At 42.3% G+C, this 26436-nt stretch overlaps 1 protein-coding gene across 1 annotated transcript in view; it reads right to left on the bottom strand.

Annotated features, from left to right (window-relative positions):
* Window positions 1-26436, bottom strand: part of il16 (interleukin 16) — a 68701-nt gene that overhangs the window by 26642 nt on the left and 15623 nt on the right. Inside the window, exons 4-9 of the mRNA XM_048616025.1 lie at window positions 25220-25293; window positions 24893-25121; window positions 18137-18254; window positions 16209-16341; window positions 5946-6033; window positions 3096-3580 (exon numbers count right to left, since the gene is read on the bottom strand). Coding sequence (XP_048471982.1) covers window positions 3096-3580; window positions 5946-6033; window positions 16209-16341; window positions 18137-18254; window positions 24893-25121; window positions 25220-25293 — 1127 coding nt within the window. The remainder of the gene's footprint in view (window positions 1-3095; window positions 3581-5945; window positions 6034-16208; window positions 16342-18136; window positions 18255-24892; window positions 25122-25219; window positions 25294-26436) is intronic.

Raw genomic sequence — 26436 nt, 5'->3', positions numbered from 1 at the left:
AAACATCAGCCTTCCTGCTCCTCTGATGCTGCTTGGCCTGCTGTGTTCATCCAGCTCTACACCTTGTTATAACAGCTAGAGATGTTGGTGTGTGTTCTCTCCTGGTACAAATGTTCAAACTGCTCCTGGAGTCAGGAAGCATGCATCACTGATCCAGGACGGGACTTTCCCTTGACTAGCCTGCTTGAGGTCATCCCTCAGTTGTTCAATCATCCAAATTCCATAGATACTGCACAGGGTGTGGTTTTGCTGCTCAACGTCATCCCTGGTTAATTATCTTGGTATACCCTTCTAATATGGTCACTAAAGGTAGCTAGTCTAATTCTCTATGTTTATCCTGTGGTTTCTTGGTGATTGTCTGTATTCAGTCTTTCTGGGGCTCGTTTGACTTGTTGGGTCTGAGTTTATTTTCCAAATTAGTCAAATTGAGGGGTATTGACCATTGACACCCCTGGCCCATATGCTGTGGCCAAATCATTAAGGAGTTCCTTTGTCTTTCATTTCTTAACTGCTCAGGTTTCCCATCTACACATATGGCAACATCTGGTAGGTTGTACCACAGGTATCCTGGGTACATTGTTTTCCCTTGTGCCTGTGCTACACTTTTGGATACAGTCATCATAATAATACATAATACACAATAAACACTCTGTAAGTTAGGAAGGCAAATGCCTTTACTTCAAGAGAATTTCAGTTTTGGAGCAAAGATGCCATCCTGTAATTATATAGACTTTGGTGAGACCATATCTAGAATATTTCATGCAGTCTTTTTTTATATTCATTCATGGGATGTGGGTGTTGCCAAAATTGATTGCCCGTCCCTAGTTGCCCTTTAAAAGATGGTGGTGAGCTGCCTTCTTGAATTGCTGCAGTCATTTGATGTAAGTATTTGGTAAAAGAAAGGCATTATATTTCCAAATCAAGATGGACACTGGCTTAGAGGGGAAGTGGCAGGTGGTGGTATTCTCATGTATCTACCACTGTTGCCCTTCTAGATGGAAGAGGTTGTGAGTTTGGAAGGTGCTATTTAAGGAGCCCTAGTGAATTTCTGCAGTGCACCTTGTAGCTAATGTTTGGTCTCTTGCCTACAGAAAGATGAAGTGACCAGGAAGGTTGATGAGGGCAGGGTGGTAGACGTAGTCTATATGGATTTCAGTAAGGCCTTTGATAAGGTTCCACATGGTAGGCTGCTCTGGAAGGTTAGATCTCATGGAATCCAGGGAGAGTTTGCAAATTGGATGCACAATTGATTTGATGGTAGGAAGCAGAGAGTAATAGTGGAAGGATGCTTGTCGGACTGGAGGCCTGTGATAATGGTGTGCCTCAGGGGTCGGTGCTGGGCCCATTGTTGTTTGTTATTTATATCAATGATTTGGATGAGAACGTACAAGGCATGATTAGTAAGTTTGCGGACGACACTAAAATAGTGGACAGTGAGGAACGTTATCAGAAATTGCAGCAGGATCTTGATCAGATGGGGAAGTGGATCAAGAAATAGCAAATAGAGTTTAAAATAGATAGGTGTAAGGTGTTGCATTTTGGAAAATCAAATCAAGGTAGGAGTTTCATGGTGAATGGTAGGGCCTTAAGGAGTGTAGTGGAACAGAGGGGCCTTAGAGTTCTGGTGCACGGTTCTCTGAAAATGGAGTCATAGGTAGACAGGGCAGAGAAGAAGGCTTTTGGCACACTGACCTTCATCAGTCAGGGCATTGGGTATAGAAGTTGGGAAGTTATGTTGCAGTTGTACAGGACTTTGGTGAGGCCGCCCTTGGAGTACTGTGTTCAGTTTTGGTCAACTTGCTACAAGGAGGATGTTGTTAAACTGGAAAGAGTGCAGAAGAAATTTACAAGGATGTTACCAGGACTCAAGGGACTGAATTATAGGGAGAGGTTGGATAAGGTAGGACTTTTCTCTTTAGAGTGTAGAAGACTGAGGGGGATCTTATCAAAGTGTATAAAATCATGAGAGGTGTGGATAGTGTGAATGCACTCAGTCTTTTTCCCCACAGTTCAGGAATCGAGGATTAGAGGGCATCAGTTTAAGGTAAGAGGGGAAACAATACATTGGAACGTGAGGGGCAACTTTTTTACGCAGAGAGTGGTACACAAATGGAATGAGCTGCCAGCGGAAGTGGTTGAGGCGGGTATATTAACAACATTTAAAAGGCATTTGGACGAATACGTGGATAGGAAAGATTTAGAAGGATATGGCCAAATGTAGGGAAATGGGGTTAGCGTGGATGGACATTTGGTTGGCATTGGCCAGTTTGGGCTGAAGGGCCTGTCTCTGTGCTGTAGGTCTCTATGACTCTGTGACTCTATGTACTTGCAATACAGGGAGTGCAATGAAGGTTCAACAAACTAATCTCCGGCTTAGAAGAATTGTCGTTTGAGGAGAGATAAAATAGACTGGGCCTACACTCTCTGGAGTTTTGAAGAATGAGAGGGGATCTCATTGAAACATACAACATTTTTACAGGGCTCAACAGGGTAGATGCAGGAAGGGTGCTTCCCCTAGCTGGGGAGCTATAGATCCAGGACCTACAATCTCAGAATAAGGAGCAGGCCAATTAGGAATGAGGTGAGGAGGAATTTCTTCACCCAGATGGTGGTGAATCTTAGGAATCTTCTGCTCCAGAAGCTTTGAAAGCTCAGTCACTGAGTGTTTTCAAGGCAAAAATCAATAGATTTCTACATAACAAAAAACATCAAGGGATATGGGTATAGTGTGTGAAAATGGTGTTGAAGTGGAGGATCAGCCAAAATCTGAATGAATAGTGGAGCAGGCTTGAAGGGCTGAATGGCCTATTTCTGCTACTAGGTTCTCGCATTTCATACACTGCACCTGTACTGAGCAAGACAGCAATTTACCTTGAGGTCGAAATCTCAAATGATGCTGGCCAACAAGTGAGCATTAGGGTCACATTTTCCACTTTCCTCACCTTGCTACAGAGAATCTCACCTCTTGTTCAGTTTGGTCTCTTGGCTGAGACTCACCAATCATCATTAGGTGAAACCATACAACGCCTGTTGATAGGACCCATTCTATGAGTTCACATATTGCAGTTTGTAAATCTGTTTGGGTCTGTTCCTACCTGATAGAGGTCACGCTGAGATGGTCCATCCTTTCTGTGCATATGGAGACTTCCATTCACTTCTGTGTCAAGTGGATCTTTCTGCAGACTGCTCCCAGTCCTCAGTGGTGGCGTTGGTGGACACACCATCTTTGAATCATTAATGTTTCTTTCAGTCATTTCTGTGGCACACGTTTCAAGCTCTCTACTGTTAATTTTAACTGAATGTAAATCCTTAGTGGAATTGGGTGATTGTTCTGGCCCATTCTGTGATGTGAAGCCAAGAGAGTCAGTGTGTGTGTCAATCTGACCAACAGAGCCAGGCTGAAAGCCTTTGCTGTGGTTAATGTAGAAGATGGTGCCGTTGTTTGTGGCTGCACTATTGAAGTAACTGCTGTCACTGCTCGAACGAGTCATTGGCTTCTGTGATTTTTTGATGAAACTTCTGTCTGTATATCTCTCCCAATTTTGCTTTCTGTGGAAACAGGCTTCACTTTTCCTTTGGCCTTAGAAAAAGAGAGTTATAATCTTAGTGAAGCCCAACCACAGAAGCATCAAAACTAAGCACACTGTACTAGCTAAGATTGTCAAATTCCTTGCGACCTACTTACAGATGGCTCAGAGTTTATATCCGAAGGACAGAGCACTGAACACATTTAACCTAATACTTCAGATGCTGTGACTGATTTCTTGAATCTCGAAAACATGGTTATCTCATTAGAACAGTCTGGAACATTCAATAGAAGGTTTCAAATGTTAGCTGATGATGTAGAGTGAACAGACATTTACAAATGCAATAACGTATATATAAAGATGTTTTACTATGGGTGCCACAATGTGTCCTCAGAAGGTTTTCTTTGCCCTTTCCCTCCCACTGTGCCTTCGTGCAGTTCCAGAGCCTGCAGCTTTAGGTGAAGGGATCCAGCCCTACGGCAAACCCACTGGTCTTGATGTTTTGGTGGGGGTGGGCCCAAGGATATTTGTGGCAATGGGCCCAGACACATTGAGTGTGTTCTGCCCAGATGCACATTCATCCACCTTACCCTGATCTCCTATATGGACGGGTATTGCAGGCAGACTCGAAATGGAGAGGCCAGGCACCTCTGCAAGGACTCCCATGGAGTTAAGGTTAGTATGTGGTTCTTCCTCTGGCAGTGTGCCTCCTGGCACTACCCTGTCTCCTCAGGAAGCAGGAGCACCTGGAGTGAGACCAAGGTCCCTTGTCTCCCTGGCATCTTGCTGTTGGTACTGAGCACTAATGGCTAGACCAATGGAATGCAGGTATATCCAGCTCTCTCTGAGACTGCAAATGTTAATTAGTATTTGTTATTGTCAGTCATTCAGACATGAAAGTCCTTACCAGAAACTAGTAAAACAGAATCCATGATAGCTTTCATAAAATATATATTCAGAAAATAATTTACTTAAAGGCTTGAGGAAAGACCTTGGATTAATTATACAAGCCTTTCAGTAGCCAAGTGGGTGGGGAAGGCAGGTTTGGCCTGAATGGTTTCTGGGCTGCAAAAGGTTCTTGTTTATTGTAAAGTATTGTTGTGATTTGAAGAGACTTTGGTCTGGATTTTCCAATGGCCAGATAAACATTTCTGAAGCATAAATAGGAATTGGGCACGGGAACCCTGGGGAATCCCCATTGTAACATGCTCCGAGGATTTGCCTGGGAAATTGAAGATTCTTTGGGGCAATTCCCCCTGCACTTAGAAGTCATTTCTTAGAAGTATCCATTTAAATCAGACAGTACAGAGGGTTTAGTTGAATTTATAAAAGTAGTCCCTCAGCAGAGGTTAGACGATATAGTGACAAAAACAGAAGTCGCTGGAAAAGCTCAGTAGGTCTGGCAGCTTCTGTGAAGAAAAAATTAGGGTTAACATTTCAAAACCAGTGATCCTTCCTCAGAATGGGTCCTGAGGAAGGGTCACCGGATCCGAAATGTTAACTCTGATTTTTCTTCTCAGATGTGGCCAGGCCTACTGAACTTTCCAGCAACTTGTGTTTTTGTTCCACAGTTGTTACAGTTTTTATTTAGACTATATAGTGCCTAATTTAACTCCTGAGTAACTTTGAAACTAACGCCTCCCCCCAGTTATCTCTCATCACCACCAACTACACTTTGCCCAGTTCCCACAACAACCTTTCCCCAGACTCTGATTAGCTTCATACCCACAAAACGCCCAGTCAACTGGGAGCCAAAACTCCTCTACCACCAGGCCTGACACTCCACATATGTGATCCAACACACACCTCCCCTGCTACCAGGCTCAAGAACCCCCACGTTCTTCTGAGAACAGGCACCCTCACCCCACACATTGCTACCCATCCTGTCCCCCAAGGATCTAATCTACCTGACCTCTCAGAACCTGAGATTCTGCACTGACTCAAAGCCTGACCCCACTCGTGTGCCGCTGGAACTGACAATCCTGTCGTGCCGCCCCACCCCCGAGGACCTGACACCTATCCCCGCAAATCTCCCCACCACCACTCCAGAATTAACACTACCCTTACCCACCTGGCACTTTACCTACCTGGCACCTTACCCTCCCAGGGCAATAATCTACCTTTTTTACAAGAGCTGTCAAAGTGGCTGTGATGCTGGGCCTTTAAACTGCAGAATACAGCACTGACTGCTGTGAAGAGGTCATGGTTTACCTTCCCTTGACTGTCCTATACTATGAGAGATGTGTCAGGATGGAAGTATGGCCCCGCATTTCAAAGGAGCCTTGGTCAGAATCTTCTGTCAGAAATGCAGAGCTCTTTTGGTGCATAAACAGGGAGCCGAGTCACAGGTTGAGTCAGATTGCCAGTCCTCAGAAAACATGGCATTTTATTTCCTTAGATAACCAAAGATGCTTTTACCTTGAGTACTCGATGGATTACTGTCCTTACTGAATCGAGCACTTTCAACAGTTAATAAGATTGCTTCATTGAATTGCTGTTCAGAGATCTGTGGAGACAAAACCAATCATCCGTTATTATTCAAGTTTGAATACTACCAATGCAAGAACCAGAAATACTCATGCTGTATACCAGTCAATAATGACTGCTAAATGTTCAGTCCATATTCCCAAAGAACAGGTTTGTAACGATTTACGATGCAACCGCAAACACACAAAGTGCAGGTTGAATAGTAGATGCATGTTAGTCAGGAATTGTGCTTTCATGCAACATCAAACACAAATAGACAGTCTGCTCAGCCCAGTTTTACACATGATTCTGTGACCCATTTCTGCCTTTATCACCTCTGTGTTAATCATTTCCTGGTGAGGTGGCAGTAAAGGTGATCTTGCAGAGATGATAGCTCACCTTTTACCAACGTAGTGAGCTCCATTGGCCACATAAAATCAGCTGTTCTCCTCTGTGTTAAGTTGACACACAAGATAAAGGTGAAAATATACTTAACCGGTAAATCAATGACTGAGTTCTGTTTTTGCTTTTAAAAAGTCCAATCCTGGTTTTCTTGAGAAACAAATTGGATGAATCATACAAATTAAGAGTTAATAGTGTAAAGCATAGTTCAGGATCATGGTCCACATCATTCTCCTCTTGAAAGGAATAGTGGGCGTTTTTTGAATTCCTGACACTAAAGTGCTGAGACTAGAGCATCAGCTCTTAATCGTTGCCTCATAATTGTTATGAGTTATCTGTAATAATAATTTAGAATATCATTGACTGGGACATTTCCTTACATCTTAGATGTTTTGGAAAAAAGATTTCACAAAGCAAAGAAGATTGACTGCAACAAGGATAAAAGCAGCATTATCAAAGAACACAAGTGGCTCAACTCGAAACGTTAAGTCTCCCTGATTGAGATCACATGATGCAGTTTGTGGGTGTAATAGCGCTATTGGATTTGAACACATTTGAAATAAATTGCCTCAAGTGTTATAGCTTTGCCCTCGGTTTCTCTCTGAATTAGCTCTCGTTAAAGTTTATGAGTTGAAAACTCACTGGAAGGCCTCATCACCACAAATGGAGAGTAATAGGAGACAATTTGAGTTTTTGTGTGCAATGTGATTTTGACGACAGCCCAAAAATTGGTCAATCTATAACTTGGATGTGATACATTAATTCTTTTGTCTGAATTTAACTGTTATTTGGTTAAGGTGGTGTGAAAAACTTACTCAAGCAATGAACTAGGTCCTTATTTGTTACTTAATGGAGTTAGCTAACTTGTTTCTGAAGTTACAACCCACTTAAGAAAGTGAGCTGATTCTCAAACATCAGTGCTCCCAGGCTGTCCTCAAGAGATTAATGATTTAATCAAAAGCATCAAGATGTTAGATTTACCTGCCCAATGGAATCAAGTGAACAGTAAACACTGACCAGGTTCTTGTATTGTTTATTACAATTAAGTAAATTCTAATCACAAGTCAACAGGTATGAACTATCAACATATAACTCTACTAGTTAGAACCCATTCTTACAAACCCTACACATCACAACAGACACAAACAAAAAAATTTTGGTTTTATGAGCAGAGGGAAAAACCTGGGAAGCATGGTTCAATAGTGCCATGCCACAGCATCCAGTGGGATGATCCTTTTGGTTTGTTAGGACTTCCTTTTCAAACTTTTTTCTCCAGGTTCTTTTCAGGAGGCGCTGTTTATGGATACACTAATTGCAAAGACTGTTAGTTGCTAGCTAGAGGCAACAACTTATAGTAACTGGTGGGAGAAAATAACTGTCTTTCTTCAGACTCCAGGTATTTTCACTGTAGAGAGCGAGAGAGATATACCACCTGTCTAGGAACCAAACAGACAGTTGCCACCAGGCTGATGACCTTTGGCATCCATAACTGGTCACAACTGTATAATCCTGTTGCTGACCAAATCCCATTTTACACATTAACATCCTAGCGCTGGACTGTCTCTAAATGTTTTCCCCCTGCTGCTTGAAAAAAGCCTGTGTAAATGCTGTATACAATGAGTTTTGATAACTTTTTTTTAAAAAGTGCACCAATTTCTTCCTCAGCTTAACAACAGTCCTTTTTCTATTTGAATCCACAACCAAAATATAGAAAATAATTAGAAAATAGATAGAAAATAGATTTTTGCACCAATGCTGACCTACCTGCTGTACACATTTACAGATATAAATGGCAATTTCACCTCCCTTTCTAAATTCTAGCTTTGTGGTGATCACTGGAGAAACAAGACCAAAAAAAAAAATCAATTTTGCCTTCTAACTCAGTTGTAATACAATTTTAACAAAGAAGGGAGGGCTGGTTTCAATTCAGGACAGGAGTTACATACCTCAACACAAGCCAAGGTTTTCCCTCACTGCGCTGACAATATATGGTTTACAGGTCAATACTATACCAGCTAGGCTCAAGAATTAAACTAACCAACTGACAGTAATAGCTTGGCTTAACAACAATACTTGAATACTATTATTTAATGGGATTGAGTTCAGCCAGTTGCCAACATAGATTTGTATTCTCAGAATTAGGAGCCACGTGAGACACTAGATAGACTGAAAACACACACAAGAGCTCCCACCTTGACACTAACTGTGGAATGCCTTGCTCAAACAATTAACAGACTCACAAAGTGTTGAGGCACAGAGGGTGGCTTTTTGGCCCATCATGACTGCATTATCTCGCCAAATGATGTTGTGCCATTTCCCCTAACCTTGCAGAATGATTCTATTCAAATAATTATTTGAAGTCCTCCTGAATGTATCAGTTGAACCTGCCTCCACAATTTCCAGGTAATGCACTTCAGACCCAAACCATTTGTGTTAATTTTATTTACCTTTCAGGTCATATTTGTTTCTGCACTCTCCCCAGTGCATTCTCATCTTTCTTACAATGTGGTGCTGAGAACTGTACACAATAGTCCAGCTGAGGTTTACAAAGTGACTTTTATAAACTTAACGTAACCTCCTTGATCATGCCCCTATTAATAAAGCTGAGAACACTGCATGTCTTATGTCCTACCATCTTCAATGATTTGTGTCATATGGACCCAAGTCCGTCTGTTCCTGCATCACCTTTAGAATTATATCCTTTATGTTTTGTAACATCTGCAAATTTGAAATTGTCCACGAAAAGCAAGGATCTTAATACCAGCCTCTGGGGAACTCTACTACAAACCTGCCTTCAGCTTGAAAAATACCTATTAACCACATATCTCTTGTCCCTTTTATTCAATTTATAATTTTCCTCAAAAGTCTATCTTGTGCACCTTTTGGAAGCCTATGTACAGTATATCAACAGCATTACACCCATCAACCATTTCAGTTACCTCGACAAAAAAAAAACTCCAGCGAGTAGGTTAGACACTCCAACAAAAATTCCATGCTGACTCTTGCAAAGTTTCCTCACCACTGAAGCTAAACTGACTGGCCTGTAATCATTGGGCCATTCTTTACAACCTTTTTTGAACAAGGGTGTAATGATTGCAATTCTCTAATCCTCCATGTCTACCCCTGGCTCCAGGAAAAACTGAAAGATTATCGCCAATGCTACTGCAATTTCAACTCTCACTTTCTTCATTATCCTTGGGTGCATCTCATTTAGTTTATTCAACACCCCCGCCTTAACAATTTTGAACCCTTCTAATGTTATGGACCAGACCAAACTCATTCAAAATATATTAAGAAGATAGTCTAGACACTAACTTTTTCTTAAAAAAAAACAAAAGACCTGCGGATGCTGTAAATCAGGAACAAAAACAGAAGTTGCTGGAAAAGCTCAGCAGGTCTGGCAGCATCTGTGGAGGAGAAAACAGAGTTAACGTTTCAGGTCCAGTGACCCTTCCTCAGAACTGATGGTGGTTGGGAAAAATTCAGTATCTGCAGAAAATAGGGAGGTGGGTGGGGTAGGGAGTAAACGATAGGATAGAGCCCAAAGAGAGAGAAAGACAGTTGGACAGACAAAGGAGTTGCTAACGATCAGGCTGGGAGGGTGAATAGTTGTTAATGGGAACTGTTAGTGACTAACAACAGGGGATGTGTAGTGGCAGGCTATGTGGTAGCAAGGCCTGGTTTGTGGGGTGGGGGGCTGGGACATGGGAGAGTTTAGGCCCTAAAATTATTGAACTGAACATTGAGTCTGGAGGGCTGTAGGGTCCCCAAGCGGAAAATGAGGTGTTGTTCCTCCAGCTTGCATAGGGCTTCACTGGAACACTGTAGCAAGCCGGTGACAGAGGTGTTGGCCAGGGAGCAAGGTGGTGCATCAAAGTGGCAGGCAACAGGTAGCTCAGGATCTTTTCTGCGAGCAGAACGTAGATGTTCTGCGAAGCGGTCGCCAAGTCTACGCTTCGTTTCCCCAGTGTAGAGAAGACCACATTGTGAGCAGCGAATGCAGTAGGCTAGATTCTTGGAAGTGCAGGTGAAGTGTTGCTTCACCTGGAAGGTATGTTTGGGCCCTTGGATACTGGGGAGGGAGGAGGTAAATTCGCAGGTGTTGCACCTTCGCCGGTTACAGGGGAAGGTGCCCTAGGGCTGTGGGGAGGTGTTGGGGGTGAAGGAAGTATGGACCAGGGTGTCCCGGAGGGAACGGTCCCTGCAGAAGGCGGACAAGGGAGGGGAGGGGAATATGTGTCTGGTGGTGGCATCTTGCTGGAGGTGGCAGAAATGGCATCCGATGATCTTCTGGATGTGGATGCTGGTGGGATGGTAGGTGAGGATAAGGGGAACGTTATCGCTGTTGCGGAGGGAAGAGAAGGGGTGAGAGCAGAAGTGCGGGAGATGGGTCGGACCTGATTGAGGGCCCTGTCGACAACGGAGCTGGGGAATCCTTGGTTGAGGAAGAATGTGGACATTTCGGAGGCTCCCCTGTCGAAGTTGGCCTCATCTGAACATATGCGACGGAGACGGAGGAACTGAGAGAATGGAATGGAGTCTTTACAGGAAGTTGGGTGTGAGGATGTATAGTCCAGGTAGTTGTGGGAGTCAGTGGGTTTGTAATGGATATTAGTGGCCAGTCTATCCCCAGAAACAGAAACAGAAATGTCGAGGAAGGGAAGGGAGGAGTCAGAGATAGACCAGGTGAAAGTGAGGGCAAGATGGAAATTGAAGGCGAAATTGATGAAGTTTTCCAATTCTCAATGAGAGAGGGAAGCAGCACCGATGATATCATCGATGTATCGGAGAAAGATTTGTGGGTGGGGGCCGGAATAGGACTGGAACAAGGAATGTTCCACGTACCCCGCGAAGAGACAGGCATAACTAGGGCCCATGCAGGTACCCATGGCAACCCCTCCTACCTGAAGAAAATGAGAGGAGTTGAAAGAGAAGTTGTTGAGGGTAACTTTTTCTTATTTTAACGGTAAGTGTATGTGTTGTGCTCTGGATGCAATTTGATTTGGTCAAACAAACCAGGTTTGAAACAAAGCACATTGTTAAAATACAGACAAAATAAAAAATAAAGAATTGATTTAACTGTAACTATCAAAATGTTTAACAAAACAATATATATATTAACTTCCAGTAATTAACTGTTTCAATTTAGTAACATCCCATAAATACACCATTGGCAAGGCAAATTCAGTAAAATAGATTATCTCACATGCAATTCTAGCAGCAGGCAGAGAATCCAAGCTTTTAGCTGTAATAGAGAGAGAAATAAAAGCTTCCACATCCAACTTCAAGACTCCAGCAACTGCTACTGAAGGCTAAAACTAAAAAAAAATCTTGGTTCAGTGGGAGCTTGACCACACACATTCAGGCTGCTTCTATTGTTCCACTTTTAAAAAACAAACCCAAGGCCTCACAAGCAGCCTCTGGGTAAATGGCAGGTGATTGATACTTTCACAACCAGCATCAATCTTTCTAGGAAGCAAAACATTGCTATTGTGTCACAACCAATTGGGATTGCACCTCTCAAAATTGAAGTCCCCTCCATCACAGGATAAAACCCTCATCCCATTCCCTCTGGGTGTGGTTGCACTTCCATCTCTATTGGACACTTGTTAGTTACAGCATGATGGGAGATGACAGTGATCACTCCTCAAACTCGGAGTCTCAGGCTCAGCATCGCCATCCTGGGCTCAACCCATGAATGTACATATTCCCTTCGTGGGACTGGGTGGGATGGTTTTAGAAGGTCAGTGCCGACTCGATGGGCTGATTCCCCACCATATAGATTCTATGATTCTTTGATATTCTATGTTATATTATCTATGATATTCATAGATACATTGAGTGAGTGGGCAAAGGTCTGGCAGATGGAATACAATGTAAATAAATGTGAAGTCATACATTTTGGTAGGAGTAATAGTAAAAAGGATTATTACTTGAATGGTAAAAAGTTGCAGCATGCTGCTATGCAGAGGGACCTGGGTGTCCTTGTGCATGAATCACAGAAGGTAGGTCTGCAGGTACAACTAGTAATCAGGAAGGCAAATGGAATTTTGTCCTTCATTGCTAAAGGGATTGAGATTAAAAGCAGAGAGGTTATGTTGCAGTTGTACAAGGTGCTGGTGAGGCCACACCTGGAGTACTGTGTGCAGTTTTGGTCTCCTTACTTGAGAAAGGATGTACTGGCACTGGAGGGGGTACAAAGGAGGTTCACTAGGTTGATTCCGGAGTTGAGGGTGTTGGCTTATGAGGAGAGACTGAGTAGATTGGGATTATATTCATTGGAATTCAGAAGATTGAGGGGGGATCTTGCAGAAACATATAAAATTATGAAGGAAATAGATAAGATAGAAGTAGAGAGGATAGAAGTAGAAGATAGGACAAGAGGGCATAGCCTCAAGATTAGAGGGAGCAGATTTAGGACTGAACTGAGAAGGAATTTCTTCACCCAGAGGGTTGTTAATCTATGGAATTCCTTGCCCAGTGAAGTAGTTGACGCTACTTCAGTAAATGTTTTTTAAAAAAAGGTAGATTTTTTTTTGAACAGTAAAGGAATTAAGGGATACGGTGAGAACGCAGGTAAGTGGATCTGAGTCCATGAAAGGATCAGCCATGATCTTATTGAATGGCGAAGCAGGCTCGAAGGGCCAGACGGCCTACTCCTGCTCCAAGTTCTTATGTTCTTATGTTGAAATCATGCTTATATGCAAGTTACAGGAAGCTCAGGACCATCAACATCAAAGCAATTAGTTTGATCAATATCCCATCCATCAAGTTAAATATACACTCCCTCCACCACTGCTACACAGCGGTAGCTGCATGTGTGCCATCTGCAGCAACTTGCCAAGGCTCCTTTGGCAGCACCCCACAAAATCGGGACCTCCACAACCGAGAGGCACAAGGGCAGCTGGCTTTGCTAGCCTACAAACCTCCCCCAAGACACACACTTAATTTGACCAGTTATTACCATTCCTTCATCAACACTTTGGGTCAAAATCCTGCAACTCCCTTCCTGACAATGCAGTGGGAATATCTTCTACACATGGCTGACCACCACATCCTCAAAGCTATCTGGGGATGGGCAGAAATGCAGGCTTTGTCAGCGATGGCTACATCCCATGAATGAATAAATTGAGAACTTAATGAGGTCACATGCAGAGCCTGTGAGCGAGTTGGTGTGTGTAGTGCACCAATGTTGCAGAAGAAGACCAAAGATACAGTGTGATGAAGTGAGGAGCAGTGTTGGACACCAATGGGCCAGTTCAGTGATACAAAATCCAAAGTGCTGATTATCTCAGAGTACAATGGGACATTGATCAGATCGGTCAATGGGCTGATGAGTGGCAGATGGAACTTAATTTAGATAAATGTGAGGTGTTGCATTTTGGTGAGGCAAACCAAGGCAGGGCTTATCCTTTTAATGGTATGGCCCTGGGAATGTTGCCAGACCTAAGGGTGCAAGTGCATAGTTCCTTGAAAGTGAAGCCTCAGGTAGACAGGGTAGTGAGGAAGGCATTTTGCACACTTGCCTCCATTGGTCAGAACATTCAGTACAGGAGTTGGGATGTCATGTTTCAGCTGTACAGTATATCGGTGAGCCACTTATAGAATACTGCGTATAATTCCCGTTGCCCTTCTATACAAAGGATGTTGCTAAACTTGAGAGGGTGCAGAAAAGATTTACAAAGATGTTGTGAGGACTGGATGGTTTAATTACAGGGAGAGGCTAAATAGGCTGGGGCTTTTTCTCCTGGAGTATCAGAAATTGAGGGGTAAGTTTAAAGAAGTTTATAAAATCATGAGAGGCATGGATAGGGTAAATAGCCAAGGTCTTTTTCCTAGGAAGGGGGAGCCCAAAACTAGAGGGCATGGGTTTAAGGTGAGAGGGGAAAGATTATAGAAGGATCTGAGGGGTAAATTTTTCATGCAGAGGGTGGTGCATGTATGGAATGAGCTGCCAGAGAATTACAACAATGTTGTAATTGGAGGCTGGTACAATTACAACATTTAAAAGGCATCTGGATGGAGACATGAAAAGAAGGGTTTAGAGGGATGTAGGTCAAATGCTGACAAATGGGACTAGGTCAGTTTGGGATGTCTGGACAGCGCAGATGAGTTGGACTGAAGGGTCTCTTTCTGTGCTGTATGGCTCTATGTGTCTATGCCTCTATACCGAGGAGTAGGGCCATACTGAATTTACTCTGTGCAGCTGAACAGATTAAATCCATCTTTTGTAATAATATTTAATAACCATGTCCCAGTTGTGAAGCCCGTCCCTTACCAAACCCAAAACATCCCAACCTTTGAATTCCCTCTCAAGTACCTTGAATCTGAGCATTTGTATATCCTCCTCCCTTCACCTATCTTGGATCAGAGAACTTTCAGCCATTATAATACTCCTCTCTCAAGCGATCTGGGTTGAAAATTGGTCAAGTTGGTTCTCTTAGGCCAGGCAGTGCAGTGATTTCCTTAATGCTTGGCTTGCAGTATTCTCATGATCAACTGGGTCAGTGGGCTGAGGAATTGCAGATGGAATTTAATTCAGATAAATGCAAAGCGTTGCATTGTGATAAATTTAAGAGTAGGGCCCTGGGGATTGTTGTCGAACAGAGAGATCTAGGGGTACAGGTACATAGTTCCTTGAAAGTGGCAATACAGGTAGACAGAGTGGTAAAGAAGGCATTTGGCACACTTACCTTTATTGGCCAGAGCATTGAGTATAGGAGTTGGAATGCCATGTTACGGATATACATGACATTGGTAAAGCCACATTTGGAGTACTGCATACAATACTGGTTGTTTTGCTGTAGTAAGGATGTTATTAAACTGGAAAGGGTGCAAAAAAGATATACAAGGATGTTACTGGGACTGGAAGGTTTGAGTTATATGGAGAGGTTGGATAGGCTGGGACCTTTTCCCCTGCAGTGTAGGAAGCTGAAGGGTGACCTTAGAGAGGTTTATAAAATCATGAAGGGCATGGATACGGTGAATAGCTAAGATCTTTTCCTCAGGTAGAGGAGTCCAAAACCAGAGGGCATAGGTTTATGATAATAGGCAAAAGATTTAAAAAGAGCCTGAGTGGCAACTTTTTCACAAAGAATTTGATGTCTACGTGGAATGAGCTGCCAGAGGAAGTGGTAGAGGTGAGTACAATTACAACATTTAAAAGACATTTGGACAGGTACATGGATAGGAAAATTTTAGAGGGAAATGGGCCAAACACAGGCAAATGGGACTAGTTCAGTTTAGGAAAGCTGGTCAGCATGGACAAGTTGAGCTGAAAGGTCTGTTTCCATGCTGTACGACTCATGACTCTAGGACATCCTCATGATCTACTCAGATAGTTGTCATGATTTGATGTTCATGTACCTTCAAAGGGGTATATCATAAGTTGCTATACATAACCAATTGCCACAAGACAGGGTGTGATGTATAACTCATGGCACTGTAAACAAATTACAGCAGCAGTCCTATAGGTCAGACAAGTAGACTCCCAGCATTATAATTGTATATATTTAATCTTATCTTCAAAAAAAGAATCTACTTTATTGTTCTATCAATCCTGATTGTATAATTGCTGTGTTTGCAATTACACAAAAGGAGTAAAACAGGAGCAGTACTATACAAATGAATTTCACTTCCTCTAATGCAACCCCTCTCAACACTCTCAACACTCACTCCTCTGGCCAAGCCTCCAGGTGACATTCTAAGCTGTCCCTTTTTGTGTCAGCCCCTATATTCATCAAATGTCTGAGGATGTTCCACCAAATTCAGGGGAAAATGCAAATCCAAGTTAGATCCATCTTGATTTCTTACCAGGGGATCGGGATGCCGGCTAATCATTAGATTGTTAGGTCCAGACTTGCAATGCTGCAGGAGGGTGTAAACCTCATTCAGGGTGAGATTGTGGACACTTGTCGTATTAATTTTTAAAATGCGATCACCGCACCTACAGCAAAAGATAAAATAAAAACGTAATGTTTATCTAATTTATTTATTTAATTAATTGATGGATAATATATTTGTATCCATCCCTGAATAAATCTGGGGTAGAATCACAAATTGTTCATCCAGCTAATGGATTTACTGAATTCGGAGAACAGGACAGGGAGGGCCAGTTCCATTAATATTTTTAACTGTTTGTGCTGCACAAGAGCAAGATATCACTGTAAGGACATTGAACCCATCAGGGAGACAGCATCCAACTCCCAATCTTGTTCCCCAAGTCAGAATGTGCCTTGCCCAAGTCTGCTCACATGTGATTATGACTTTCTCCACCAAAACATTTACCGAGGCTCAGGAATAAATTAGATTTGCACCCTACTAGTCAAAGACAGGAGAGAACAGAGGGAGATCCCACATGCCAAGAAACTTCAGCTGTGAGGATAGATTGAAGAAGTTGGGATTGTTTTCCTAAGAGAGAAGAAGGCTGAGAGGACCATAAGATAAAGGAGCAAAATTAGGCCAGTCGACCCATCGAGTCTGCTCCACCATTCAATCATGGCTGACGAATTTCTAAACCTCATTCTCCTGCCTTCCCCATGAAACTCTTGATCCCCTGACTCATCAAGAACCTATCTATCCCTGTCTTAAATACAGACTGTTACATGGCTTCCACAGCCTTCTGCACCAATGAGTTCTACAGATTAACCACCCTTGCCTGAAGAAATTGTTTCTCATTTCAGTTCTAAAGGCTCACGCCTTCAATCTGAGGCATCAAGTCTAAATCTCTCCTATACATGGAAACATTTTCTCCATGTCCACTCTATCCAAGCGTCTCAGTGTTCTGTAAGTTTTAATGAGATCCCTCCTCATCTTTCAAAACTCCAAAAAATACAGACCCAGAGTTCACAACCACTCATCATATGACAAGTCCTTCACCCCCAGGATCATTCTTGAAAACCTCCTCTGGATCCCCTCCAATTCCAGCATATCCTTCCTTAGATACAGCGCTCAAAACTGCTCATGATATTCCAAATGCAGTCTGACCAGAGCCTTATACAGCCTCAGCAATACATCCTGCTATTGTATTCGTGCCCTCTTGAAATGAATGCCAACAGTGCATTTGCATTCCTAACTGCCAACTGAACCTACATGGTAACCTTAAGTTAATCCTGAACATGGTCTCTTAAGTCCCTTTGAGCCTCAGATTTCTGAAGTCTTTCCTCATTTAGAAAGTAGTCTGCACCTCTATTCTTCCTTCAATAGTGCATAACCTCACACTTACCCACATTCCATCTGCCACTTCTTTGCCCACTCTCCTAGCCAGTCCAAGTCCTTCTGCAGCCTCCCTGCCTCCTCAACACTACCTATCGCTCTGCCTATTTTTGTGTCGCCTTGCAGCAATGCCCTCAGTTCCTTTATCCAGATTGTTAAAGGAGAACTGATTGAGGTTTTCAAAATTATGAACAGATAGAACAGAGTAGATAGAGAGAATCTGTTCCTACCCATAAACTTTGATAAACATTTTGGTATGTCTTGAGCTGGTAAAATTGCTACAGAAATGCAGTCTTTCTCTCTTGCCTTGTTGAGATTTGGTGATGGCAGTTGGAGAATTGGGTGTTGAGCTCAGAATGTTTATTTTTTTGCCCTGTCACACTCCAAGCAGAGAGCAGAAACCCTGCACCTGGCCACATTGAGGTCTATGTGTAATTCACCAATTACTGCTGCTGCTATTGCAATATGAGACTCTTGCAGCAGGAGTGATGCTGGGTCAATTCATCCACTATATATCCAACTCTTACCGGAGTCTCCCATCCAGATGCGCCACAGATCCCGGAGAGAGGGTGTGGATATAAATTCCAGATGGTTGCAGGCGTGTGCACACACTGCACAACCCGATTCCCAAACCAACACCATCCTCTGAGGAGACGGAAACAATTAAGTCATTAGAAACTACACATTTCACCCATAACCAACTCCAATGAAAGCTGCTTCCTCATGTCCATCCAGGGAGTGAAGTCGATTAGATTTCAACCAATAAGCAACTTAAATGAAATAAAATCCGATAGGGCTGGAGAAACTCAGTTGCTCTAGTAGTTTCTGCCGAGAGGAAAATGTTTCAAATCCAGTAAGACTCTCCTTTGGAACTTATATAAACCTCAATGCACATATCAAAGATTTGCCTCTGACAAAATTACTAGTTACTTGGGAAAATGAGGGTTGATTAAAGAAAGCCAGAACAGATTTATTAAGAGCGAATTGTATTTAGCACAATTTAATTAACATTTAGGAGTTGTTTGCTGAGGCAAGAGAGAGGGTTGATGAAGATATTGCTGTGGTTGTGGTGTACATGGACTGTCAAAAGGCAGTTGATAAAGTGCTGCACTATAGACCTGTGAGCAAAGTTATAGCTCATTGGAGAAAAGGGGGCAGGAACAACATGGCTGAATGAGAGGAAACAGAGTGTGTAGAAATTAATGAATGTTTTATTTTTCAGATTGGAGGAGTTTTAAAGTGGAGTTCCCCAGGAACTGGTGTTGGAATTCTTGCTCTTCTGAATATTTTAATAAGCTAGATTTTGGATACACAGCACTGTTTCAAAATCCATGGATGGCGTGAAACACAGAAGTGTTGTGAATTACAAGAGGGACAGTTTAGAACTTCAAATGGTCATATGTTTTGTAGAATGGGTGGTCAAGGGGCAGATGAAATTTAATATGGAGATGTGTGAAGTGATTCTGTTTGGTAGGAAGAACATGGAAAGGTAATAATAAACAAAGGTTGTAAATCTAAGGTGGGTAGACAGTCCTAGGTCGATTTGGGCAAAAACTATGAATGGTGGCTGAACAGGTTGAGAGTGCGCTTAATAAAGCATAATGAAATCGAGGCTTTCTTTATAAGGCCCTGGAAAACAATCCTAAGGAAGTTAGGTTAAGCTTGTACAGAGCACTGATTCACCCCCACTACAGTATTGCATTCGGTTCTGGACACCACACTTTCGAAAGGATCTGAAGGCAGTGGAGAGGGTGCAAAAATATTCACACACCTTGTCACAAAGGTGAGGAACTTCAGTTACAAGTATAGATTGGGGACATTGGCACTGCTTTCTTTGGAGAATAGAAAATGGAGAGATTGTAAAAGTAGCAGAAGCATGAAGCGTCTGGACAAAGTAAATGAAGAGGTGCTCCCATTGGTGGAAGGATCAAGAGCCAGAGGGATTTGTGGTAATTGGCAAAGCACCAAGGGCGATATGACAAAGAAACGTAATACACGGTTAAGGCTGGGATGAGCTATCTCAGACTGTAGCGGAGGGTGATTTATTCCTGGTTTTCAAAACGGAATTGGATTGTTGTCTAAAAAAGAATAACATGCAGGGGTTACACAGAGGTGGGTTGGGGATTGGTTCTAAGCAAACTACTCCTTATGGAGGGCTGGCACAGCCACGATGACTGAATGGCTTCCTTCCAAGCTCTAACCGTTCTGCAATGTTACTTGTGCTAACCATTTTGCATCAATTCAACCTTTCTGTGATTATAACTTGTTAATTTGGCACTTGGCCACCATTTGCTGCAGTCCATGTGTTGAAGGCTTCTGTAGAGGGAAGGCAAAGAAAAGGACTCGCATTTATATAGCACCTTACATGACCACAGGACAACACAAAACTCTGGACTTGATTTCCAGTGCATTATTCCAGTGAGTCATGTCAAAATCTGGGTGCTCTTCAGCTAGAATTTTGTAATAAAGACAATGTAAGATTGGGTGTGGAGCTAGAATAAGTGTAAAGATTAAAAGAATATACACCAGGCCTTGGGCTATAGGATGACACTAGAGGCTACTAAAGTTCCCTGCAAGTGGAAGACTTGTCCCTGATGAACTTAAAAGAGATGATAAAAGCCAGGTTGATTGAATTGGCAAGTAAATTAGAAGTTTAATTGCCTGCTAAGAGGCAGAGATAATTGAAAGCTTAGCACAGCATTTGGGCTTAAGAGAGAAATAGGAGAAACTAGGCAATTATTTACTGAGCCATCAAAATCAGTTTGAGTTACGGTTTAGCAGTTTAAGGGAAGAATAAAGAGGCAGGAGATGCTTGAACTTCAGACAAAGAGACAAGGAACGTGAGATGGAATTGAAAGGAACTGGAAGGGCTGGAACTAGGGATGTAAGAGAGTATGTTTGAAACGACAGTTTATAAATGACAGTTGATAAAGGAGACCTCAGAATCTGAACAAGACTATGATGGAGGAAATCCTAGTCATAATCTAAAGCTCACTAAGGAAAAATTTAAGTATGTACAGTCTGTAACAAAGTTTAAGGCGAAATATATACAGTCATTCTTTACGTTATTTCAGAAAATGGCAACACAGATGAATTGGTCGAAAGAACACTGGATATTGCCTGTTCAGAAGAAGTTGACAGGAGATTTATGATGCTGTCATAATTTTATCAATTATGACACTGTATAAAATACTATTGTGGGTGCATATGCGTTAATTCCTGAAGCCTGCAGGCAAAAGTTTAGACAGTTAAGGAAACAACCTGGACTGAACCACACTGAATTTGAAAGGGTTAAACTAAGTATTTTTTACAGATGGATGTGAGCAATAAGAGTTCAAACCATGTGTGAAATCTGCTGCAGCACCTGCTTTAGATGTGTGACTGCACTTGTAAGAGCTCCTTAGCTATAATGAATTTTACATTGTCCTGAGGTTATGAAAGATGCTATATAAAAGGAAGTCCTTTTCTTGTTTTTCATCTACAGACGCCTTTAACCAGGTAACTGGAGGTACAAACTGAGCAAGTGAGGTGAATTGGGCAGTGAGTAAAGTAATCCCATTCAATCAGTAGAGAGAGGCAACTGGTGGTGGTTTAACCTGAGGGACATCATGCCTCAGGCAAGGCGAGAGATTGAAAAGGACAGTCTTTCATAGTAACCTCAGTAGTGTAGGAACTGAACCCATGCTACTGGCATCGCACTGCATTTTTTTAAAAAGGGTCTTTCTTAGGATGGCAGCTGGTGACCACTGGAGTCCCACAAGGGTCAGTACTGGGACCACAACTTTTCACTTTGTACATTAATGATCTAGATGAAGGAACTGTGGGCATTCTGGCTAAGTTTGCAGATGATACAAAGGTAGGTGGAGGGACAGGTAGTATTGGTGAGGTGGGGAGGCTGCAGAAGGATTTGGACAGGTTAGGAGAGTGGGCAAAGAAGTGGCAGATGGAATACAATGTGGGAAAGTGTGAGGTCATGCACTTTGATAAGAAGAATAAAAGCATGGAATATTTTCTAAATGGGGAGAAAATTCAGAAGTCTGAAGTAGAAAGAGACTTGGGAGTTCAAGTCCAGGATTCTCTCAACGTAAATTTGCATGTTGAGTCAGTAGTTAGGAAGGCATTTATTTTGACTGGGCTTGAGTATAAAAGCAGGGATGTACTTCTGAGGCTCTGGTCAGGCCACATTTGGAGTATTGTGTGCAGTTTTGGGCCCCATATCTCAGGAAGGATGTACTGGCCCTGAAGCGGGTTCAGAGGATGTTCACAAGAATGATCCCAGTAATGAAAAGCTTAACGTACGAGGAATGTTTGAGGACTCTGGGACTATGCTCGATGGAGTTTAGGTGAATGAGGGTGGATCTAATTGAAACTTTCAGAATACTGAATGGCCTGGACAGAGTGGATGTTGGGAAGATGCTTCCATTGGTAGGAGAGACTAGGACCCAAGGGCACAGCCTTAGAGTAAAGGGAAGACCTTTTAGAACGGAGATAAGGAGAAACTTCTTCAGCCAGAGAGTGGTGAATCTATGGAATTCACTGCCACAAAATGCTGTGGAGGCCAGGTCATTGAGTATATTTAAGATAGAGATAGATAAGTTCTTGATTGTCAAGGGGATCAAGGGTTACGGGGAGAAAGCAGGAGAATGGGGTTGAGAAACTTATCAGTGATGATTGAATGACGAAGCAGACTCAATGGGCTGAATGGCCTAATTTCTGCTCCTATGTCTTATGGTCTTATCGTCCAGGTAGGATAGATGAGAGATATGAAGAGTTTTTGTCAAAAGGGTTAATAACCTTGTTTCCTTCCAAAAATGTTGCTAAACCCCCAACTCTATTCAGGGACACAAGAACAACTCATATCCTTTTGCTGGAGAAGGATCTAGTTTAATAAATAAATTTTTAAAAAAACTGTGGATGCTGGAGATCTGAAACAAAACCAGAAATTGCTTGCGAAACTCAACAGGTCTGGCAGCATCTGTGGGGAGAAAGCAGAGTTAATGTTTTGAGTCCCGTGACCCTTCTTCAGAACTGATAGCAGCTAGGAAAATCTGGCATTTGTTGCTGAAGACAAGGTTGAGTTGGGGGAAGATACAGGTGAGTGGAGAGCTGGAGATGGAGCCCAGAGAGAGAGAGAGATAAACAAGGAGATTATGGATGGCAGGCCAGGACTGAAGAGGGTCTGAATAAGTGATAACGAAAACTGAGAGTAGCAGGGAATGGGTAGTCTGCACTGAAAGCAAACCACTGTGAGAAAATTAGGGTGGTAATGATGGAGGATTTTAACTTTCCAAACATAGACTGGGACTGCTATAGTGTTGAGGGCTTGGATGGAGAGGAATTTGTTAAGTGTTTACAATAAAATTTTCTGATTCAACATGTGGATGTACTTACTAGAGAAGGTGCAAAACTCGACCTACTGTTGGGAAATAAGGCAGGTTTGGTGACAGAGGTGTCAGAGGGGGAGCACTTTGGGGCCAGTGACCATAATTTTATTAGTTTTCAAATAGTGATGGAAAAAGATAAACTGGATTTAAAATTTAAAGTTCTAAATTGGAGGAAGGCTGATTTTGATGGTATTAGGTAAAAACTTGCAAAAGTTGATTGGGGCAGGCTGTTTGCAGGTAAAGGGATAGTTGGAAAGTGGGAGGCTTTCAAAAATGAGATAACGAGAGTTCAGAGACAGTATGTTCCTGTTAGGGTGAAGGGCAAGGCTGGTAGGTGGAAGGAATGATGAGGGCAGAGTGGTAGATGTGATCTATATGGACTTCAGTAAGACATTTGACAAGATTCCTTACGGTAGACTGGTTAGCAAGATTAAATCACATAGAATACAGGGAGAACTAGCTATTTGGATACAGAACTGTCTCGAAGATAGAAGACAGAGGGTGGTGGTGGAGGGTTGCTTTTCAGACTGGACACTTGTGACCAGCGGTATGCCACAAGGATCGGTGCTGGGTCCACTGCTTTCGTCTTTTATATATATATGATTTGGATGTGAAGATAAGAGGTACGGTTGGTAAGTTTGCAGGTGACACCAAAAACTGGAGGTGTAGTGGACAGCGAAGAAGGTTATGTCAGAGTACAATGGGACCTTGATCAGATGGGCCAATGGGCCGAGGAGTGGCAGATGGAGTTTAATTTAGATAAATGTGAGGTGCTGCATTTCGGAAAGGCAAATCAGGGCAGGATTTATACACTTCATGGTAAGGTCCTGGGGAGTGTTGCTGAACAAAGAGACCTTGGAGGGCAGGTTCCTAGTTCTTTGAAAGTGGAGTCGTGGGTAGACAGGATAGTGAAGAACGTGTTTGGTATTCTTGCCTTTGTTGGTCAGTGCATTGCGTATGGGAGCTGGGGCTATTTTTTCTGGACCATCGGAGACTGAGGTGTGAGAGTTAATAAAATCATGAGGGGGCATGATTAAATACAGAATCCTTGTGGGTGTTTTCTCGAGTCAGGCCAATTGGGGATTTTGGATAGTTTAAATCATTTCACATTTGTGATGACTCTGGGAGTAGTGGGATTTTGTTCGCAGCACACCACGCTCAGTGAGGCATGAAAACAGCTTGTATAAGGCATGAAAACCAATGACAACGTTCAATCACTAGCAAAAGTGACATGAAGAAAAATGTCTTTGTGCAGCATATGGTTAAAGTCAGCACTGTCAGAGAGTATGGCGGAGTCAGCTTCGATTGGAGCATTCAAAAAGAAATTAGACTGTTATCTGAACAGAGAGAATATCGGCGATCATGGGGAGAAAGCAGGAAAATCTCTTCTTGACAAAATTATTCTGCAGGGTATCATGTAAATAATAGTTTGCAAGTTACTATGTGCTAACAAGAAGAGAAATTAAATGTGGAGGACAAGCCCAATTTTTAATTTATTTGTAGTTCTTGGCAATGCTGGAATAGACATATTCCTAAAGCCATGAGAAAGGTGACTGTGAGAATTCTACTGGAACATCTGTGATTGTGTGTATAATAGATTGACTTGCTCGACCACCAGAGACCAGAAAGCATCAACCATGAGACTTGGAACTGGCCTCACATGTATACCAGACTCAACAGGGCTTCAGGTCTCCTTCCCTGAAAGCCATTCATGGATTGGTCAACTTGTGTTAATGATCTGGATTATTTCCATTGTCTATTTTTCTATTGTAAACCCAGATTGGTGTATTAAATTTCACTATTTGATGTAACTTTTTGTCTTACTAATCTACTATCAAGACTTAAATCAGACAGCCAATGAACAATTACAATTTATTTCTGGAGCATTCAATTGCTTACCCTTGAATAAGGTGACCTCCATAATAATCCTGTCATTAGGATGCGGCATCTTTTGTAGGAAGAGCATGTTATCCAGCTCCGAACTTGAACAGGTTCCTCTACTAAAGTCAGCAGTTGAGCTGGTCGACCAGGAGCGGCTCAGATGTGCATCTCCTGATTGACTGTGACTGAGGCTGGGGCCCCTTAAACAAGTCCTGACTGTTAATGTAAGTACACCTTTCCTCACTTGCTATGTTAAAAAACAAAATGAAAACACATTAAAGATCTATAAAAACAAACATTCAATAAACAATTTAAAATGTCATACCGTAACATGAAAAGACTAACCTTAAATATTTGTATAGCTTCATCATGGGTTAATTCATTCATCAAAACTCCGTTCACCTCAAGTATTTCATCTCCTATGTAGGAGGAAATTGACAGTATGAATATACACGAATGTTCCGCATCTATCTTGCAGAGTGGAAGTGTATCAAAGGAAGGCTTCGTACCTCAAAAAGTAAAATGTATAAATGGAAAGAAACCCACATGGTCTTTCTGAACTGTGGAACCCAAGTCTAATGTCCACATCCAACATTGGTCAGTTCCAATTTCCAGGCATCTGCCAACCTACAGAAAGCTACAAAATTGGTTTGTGATCAGCACTGACCATTTCCTGCCTGCCTCCTGTTCAATCATCTGAATGAAATAGGACAGGTCAAACAGAGTCCATGAAGGCCATTTAAAAAATCTCAGCCATGATCCCAAAACTGGGCTGCTGACATTGTTAATAGTTGTTCCCCAAGGCACAGTATGGTTAATTGTCCAGTTTGTCATTCAGGGAGTAAACTGGCTCGGGTGGATACTCATCCAGTGATGAACCTGCTTTGATTTCATTTGTTTGGTTACCATGTAATGAGTAAATGATCTGAATGAAGATGAGGACGACCCTCAAATAATTTGTGATAACCTGCTTTTTGTGTAACAGGTAACATGTACCTTAATGTGCATTTGAACAGTTTGACATGTTACATGTTCTCAATGATAAAGCAATGAAGTTGTGTACCTAACAGATTACACTAAACTGAACGGAATAATGATTGTGGACATTTAGTGCATCATTTTTTCCTTAGCATTTAAACCACACCACCTCTGCTAGTGAAATTCTGCAGATGTGTCCCTGGACTCGAAACTTTAACCCTGTTTCTCTCTCCAAGAATGCTGCCAGGCCAGCTGAGTTTCTCCCAGCATCATCGCACTTTTTTAGGGTTTAATTCCATCGGCCACTGATCTCACATTGGTTGTTAGTGTAATTCCGAGCAGACTCCAGATTGTTCAGTGTCTGTTGCCCCACCTTTGAAGGCCTCTATCCACTGATAGTGAGGCAGAAAAAGAAACAAAGAGATATGCTTAGAGCAAGTGTGTTGTTTCATGGCAAAAATAACTGGAACTCCATGCACTTTACAGTCTTCTGGACTCAATGTTCAGTTTAGCGATTTTGGGCTGTAAACATAGAACATAGAACATAGAACATAGAACATTACAGCGCAGTACAGGCCCTTCGG

This window comes from Rhincodon typus, chromosome 33 (genome assembly GCF_021869965.1).
Source record: "Rhincodon typus isolate 14 chromosome 33, sRhiTyp1.1, whole genome shotgun sequence".
In the NCBI taxonomy this organism is placed as follows: Eukaryota; Metazoa; Chordata; class Chondrichthyes; order Orectolobiformes; family Rhincodontidae; genus Rhincodon; species Rhincodon typus.
Note: the sequence above shows the minus strand (reverse complement) of the source record. Positions and strands in the feature narration are given on the sequence as shown.